Source organism: Taurulus bubalis, assembly GCF_910589615.1.
Source record: "Taurulus bubalis genome assembly, chromosome: 9".
NCBI classification, from domain to species: Eukaryota; Metazoa; Chordata; class Actinopteri; order Perciformes; family Cottidae; genus Taurulus; species Taurulus bubalis.
In genome coordinates this window covers 1206815-1211593 of record NC_136597.1, presented here as the reverse complement: position 1 = coordinate 1211593, position 4779 = coordinate 1206815, and the positions used below count along the sequence as shown (strand labels likewise).

Sequence of the window (4779 nt, the reverse complement as noted above, 5' to 3'; positions counted from 1 at the left end):
ATTATAAAATGGTGTCACTTTGAAATCAAGATGTAGAAGATCATGCACTACTTTACTCGGCCTGGTAGTGTGTTGCTTATGAGCTCAACCTGAAGCCTCTGTGCTGCCATCGTGTGATGGAAGGTGACTGCTTCCATCTTGTGGCTGGAGGTTGAACGTCTGCAGCCGTCCACACATCTGATATGATCAGGGAGAAAGAGACCAGAACACAAACCTTTTCATGAGTAAATCAAACTGAACAGCTGCCACACCTCCAGCAGCTGGGTGGAGCCGGCACCAGCTGGCATGAGGGTCTCTTTTATATCAACACCCTCACACCCTGGCAGTCTGGAGCCTCCTGTCTCCTGCCTCCTACCTCCTACCTCCTGCCTCCTACCTCCTTGTGATTTTGGGCTATACAAAATAAACTGAATTGAATGGAATTGAATTGATTTGCATCATGGCCAAGTCCAGACAAAGTTCGACACGGCCCAGTTTATTTTGATCATGCCCGTTGGAGAACAGGACCGACTTCATGTTCAAGCTGCTTCAGCCTCTCCACAACGTGTCCTTCATCGCTCCTGTCGGAGAGAGGGAGGCCGGGGCGCTTGTAGCGGGTCCTGTTGGATGGTCCTGTTGGATGGTCCTGTTGGATGGTCCTATTGGAGGGTCCTGTTGGATGGTCCTATTGGATGGTCCTGTTGGATGGTCCTGTTGGATGGTCCTATTGGAGGGTCCTGTTGGATGGTCCTATTGGAGGGTCCTGTTGGATGGTCCTATTGGATGGTCCTGTTGAAGGGTCCTGTTGGATGGTCCTATTGGATGGTCCTGTTGGATGGTCCTATTGGATGGTCCTGTTGAAGGGTCCTGTTGAAGGGTCCTGTTGGATGGTCCTATTGGATGGTCCTGTTGGATGGTCCTGTTGGATGGTCCTGTTGAAGGGTCCTGTTGGATGGTCCTATTGGAGGGTCCTGTTGGATGGTCCTATTGGAGGGTCCTGTTGGATGGTCCTATTGGATGGTCCTGTTGAAGGGTCCTGTTGAAGGGTCCTGTTGGATGGTCCTGTTGGAGGGTCCTGTTGGATGGTCCCTATTGGATGGTCAAGTTGAAGGGTCCTGTTGGAGGGTCCTGTTGGAGGGTCCTGTTGGATGGTCCTGTTGAAGGGTCCTGTTGAAGGGTCCTGTTGGATGGTCCTGTTGGAGGGTCCTGTTGGATGGTCCCTATTGGATGGTCATGTTGAAGGGTCCTGTTGGAGGGTCCTGTTGGAGGGTCCTGTTGGATGGTCCTGTTGAAGGGTCCTGTTGGATGGTCCTGTTGGATGGTCCTGTTGAAGGGTCCTGTTGAAGGGTCCTGTTGGATGGTCCTGTTGGAGGGTCCTGTTGGATGGTCCCTATTGGATGGTCCTGTTGAAGGGTCCTGTTGGAGGGTCCTGTTGGAGGGTCCTGTTGGATGGTCCTGTTGAAGGGTCCTGTTGGATGGTCCTGTTGGATGGTCCTGTTGGAGGGTGCTGTTGGAGGGTCTATTCAGTTGTGTCCTGAAATGTTCAAATTTTCAGAAAAGATAAAATCCAGAAAAGTAGTAAAGTATTTCCTATACAGGTTTAATGTTAAAATTAAAATTAAAAATGAATATGCTAGAAATCATGTGTTTCGTGTGTGAATTACTTACATAATAAGTGGCATTAATTTTAAATTAAAACCCTGTCAAAAATGTCATGATATATAAATGTTGTCTTATACTAAGTACAAAGTACAAAGTATGTACACATAAACGAACATAACATCATTACAATGACTAACACCGTCCGTGTGTTCGTTGGTCAGGTGCTTCGCTTGAGTGAGTCGCAGCTACTGAACGCCAGTCAGATTAGTTTCTCATGATCACGTTACAACGGCCCACAGTCTGACCCTCACACTGATCTCAGATCGGTACTTATTTATTTCCTGCGCGGTTTTTTTCCTCCTCCTGGATCGTCGTATGTTGATGACGTCGAGGTAATGGCCGCTCTCGCTGTGGCGTGAGGACTGTAATATTTTCTCCACCATAGCTGTTTAAATTAACTCGTAAAATATTTATTGTAGACTGTAAAACAAAACCAATATCCGCAGAAGAGGGCAGTTCTTAACGCAGCATTGCCGTGTTTGAAGAGCTTCGGGTCGGCAAGGTGAATGGAAAAAGATGTGTGGTTGTTAGCAGCTAGCAGTGTAGCTGCGCTGTTAGCTTACAGCTAGCCACAAGGATGGATGCATTGTTTATTGAAACAGACGAGTGGGTTGCAATGTCCGAGTGGTTAAACGGCGGTGTCCGGTTAGTTTTGCTCCTCGGATAACCGGGTTAGTTCTTCACATGTTCCGGATGAAGTGCTGCTCGGTGTGCTCGTTGGTTAGCAAGTTCTCCGCGTATAAAGTTATGGGCCTTGTTGCGACCCAGCTATTAGAAGTGTAATACCAGTCGTTTTACTGCAGCTGAACTTCAGTATTTACCAACGTGGACACGTTGTCTCAGTGTGTACACGTTCGTGTGTAACGTGAACGTCCTCGTGGACCCGTGCAACCCGCACGAGACGTCTGCAGTAACGGTTTACGAGGTTTTTTTGGCTCCTAACGTCGGCAGATAACGTTAGCGCTAATTGTTAGCTAGCTAGCTATTGCTAGTAGTTTCTTTTGCAGCGCTAGAAGCTAACTTTCATTCAGCAACTTCTGTTATTGATTGTACCTATATTATTATTATTATTATGGCGCACACTCGTATGAAAGGTTTTTGAAGTGTAAAGTTATTTTCCTCTTTAAATGATGTAACGTTAGCCAGTTTGTTTGCAAGCTGTCTGGCTAATCCTAGTGCACACAAACCCATTAGGTAGATATATGATAGGATGTATACAATATTTAGTTGATTATTTGTAAATAGTCAACTAAATAAAAGTATTTTCTAACCGCAAATCACCACAACCAACAGTGATTTGCTGTTAGAAAATACTTCTATATAGAATATCTATATATTTAGATTTTCTTTGGGTACATGATTTGTGTTTATAGACCTTTTATTGGTTAGTTAATGTTCTGAAATCTTGTTCTATCACAAGATAGATGTGTGTATGTGATGTGTTACATTGACAGGTATTTGAATGACTTATGGTATGAGGTATTTTGATTACTTAGAAATGCAAAAGTTTACGATCAAAGTTAACATATGACTGTTTTGCAGGCTGCGGTTGGTCCGCGTACACCAGATCGTTCTCTGATGGATACTCCTGAAAGCCCTACCCAGTCCCCGCAGTCTCCTGAGGAGGAGGAGAAGGGCTTTTCTGACAGTGAGCTGCTGGATTCTCCTGATGAAGAGGAGGACGGGGTCATCTCTGACAGTGAGATAGTCCGTGAGGAGGAGAACGGGGGGCTTGAAGAGGATGAGGAGGAAGAGGCGTTGGCGAACCACGGAAGAGATTCTGAATTAGAGGAGAGGGATGAAGACGACGAGGTGGTCCCTGACTTTGTGTCCGACCCAGAGGATGAGGAGCCTGTAGGAGAAGGGACGGGACAGGAGGATGGGACCATAGTGTTGATGGAGGGGGATGAAGATGGTCCGCAGGGTGGACGGGAGGATGAGGATGAGGAGGAAGAGGAGGGAGGAGAGGAGCAAGAGGAGGGAGTCATTGACACCCCACAGTCTCCAGACTCGGAACAGGGCAAAAGCTTCATTCCTGAAGAGGATGGCGAAGACGGGGAGGAAGGATACGATGACTACAGAAAGAACGACTTTGCAGATCCTGAGACGGCTGAGGTGGATGATGATGATGACGACGATGGGGAGGAAGACCACAGCAAGGCTGAGGAGGAAGAGGAGGAGAACAAAGGGAGGAGAGCTGTCGTGGTGAGGGAGATGAAAGATGACCCGCCGTCGGTTTCCCGGGAGCTGGACGAGCATGAACTGGATTACGACGAGGAGGTCCCGGAGGAGCCCAGTGTTCCTGCACACGACGAAGAGGAAGATGAGGAAGACACAAAAGCGGAGGGAGAAGAAGAGGAAGAGACTGAGGACAAGCGCAACAAGAAGAAGGAGAAGAAACCCATCCTCCCCCCATCTCCTAAAAACAGTGACTTCAAGAGGTCAGGCGACTTCAAAGGGCCTGAGAGGATGCGCAGAGACTCCTTCAGAGACAAGAAGAAGGATGAGGATGATGGAGAGATCGATGAAGGAGAGATCGATGTAAGTGATTATATGTTAACCAGTGTGAGGTGATTGGCTGGGTGCAGGTAAATGAAGTCTCTGTTCTTTTGTGTGGGGTTATTATTTATTTAATACATTATTTAAAAATATTACCTTTTGAACATATAGATTAATCATGTCTTGACGATGGAGATATTCAAGACGGCCCGAAGCTACAGCCCTGCTCTGCAGCCTGCAGTGCATTTCACATGAAAGTCAGGTGATCTGTTCTGAGTCTGAATTCTGACGACCCGGTTGGCAAAATACCATTTAACGTTAGATCTCTTCTTCCTCTCAAAGCTTACACGACATCTGCTTCTTAGCTGCCGCTGACCGGTTTAACCATATGAACTTTATTGGTTTGGTATTTGGATTAATTTGTGATATTCAGGTGTGACAAAGTCAGTAGGCTTACCCTTGTTTTAGTGGTTCAGATCCCTATTCAATCACCACTGTATATCCTGCTCTTATTTTGAAGTATCAGAACTTGTATCAGCAAATACTCATTATAAAATGACTGATATTGAGATTTGGTACAAAACTTGATCCAGGCTGAACTTTATTTACAAACTGGTGCAATGAAAATGTTGGAGACGA

The 4779-nt window shown here is 46.3% G+C and overlaps 1 protein-coding gene across 1 annotated transcript in view; it reads left to right on the top strand.

Annotated features, from left to right (window-relative positions):
* The first annotated feature begins 2069 nt into the window (after window positions 1–2069).
* Window positions 2070–4779, top strand: part of LOC306740854 (zinc finger CCCH domain-containing protein 18-like) — a 51117-nt gene continuing 48407 nt past the window's right edge. The window contains exons 1-2 of the mRNA XM_079223090.1: window positions 2070–2143; window positions 3184–4182. Of these exons, the coding sequence (XP_079079216.1) occupies window positions 3220–4182 (963 nt within the window). The 5' untranslated portion in view covers window positions 2070–2143; window positions 3184–3219. The remainder of the gene's footprint in view (window positions 2144–3183; window positions 4183–4779) is intronic.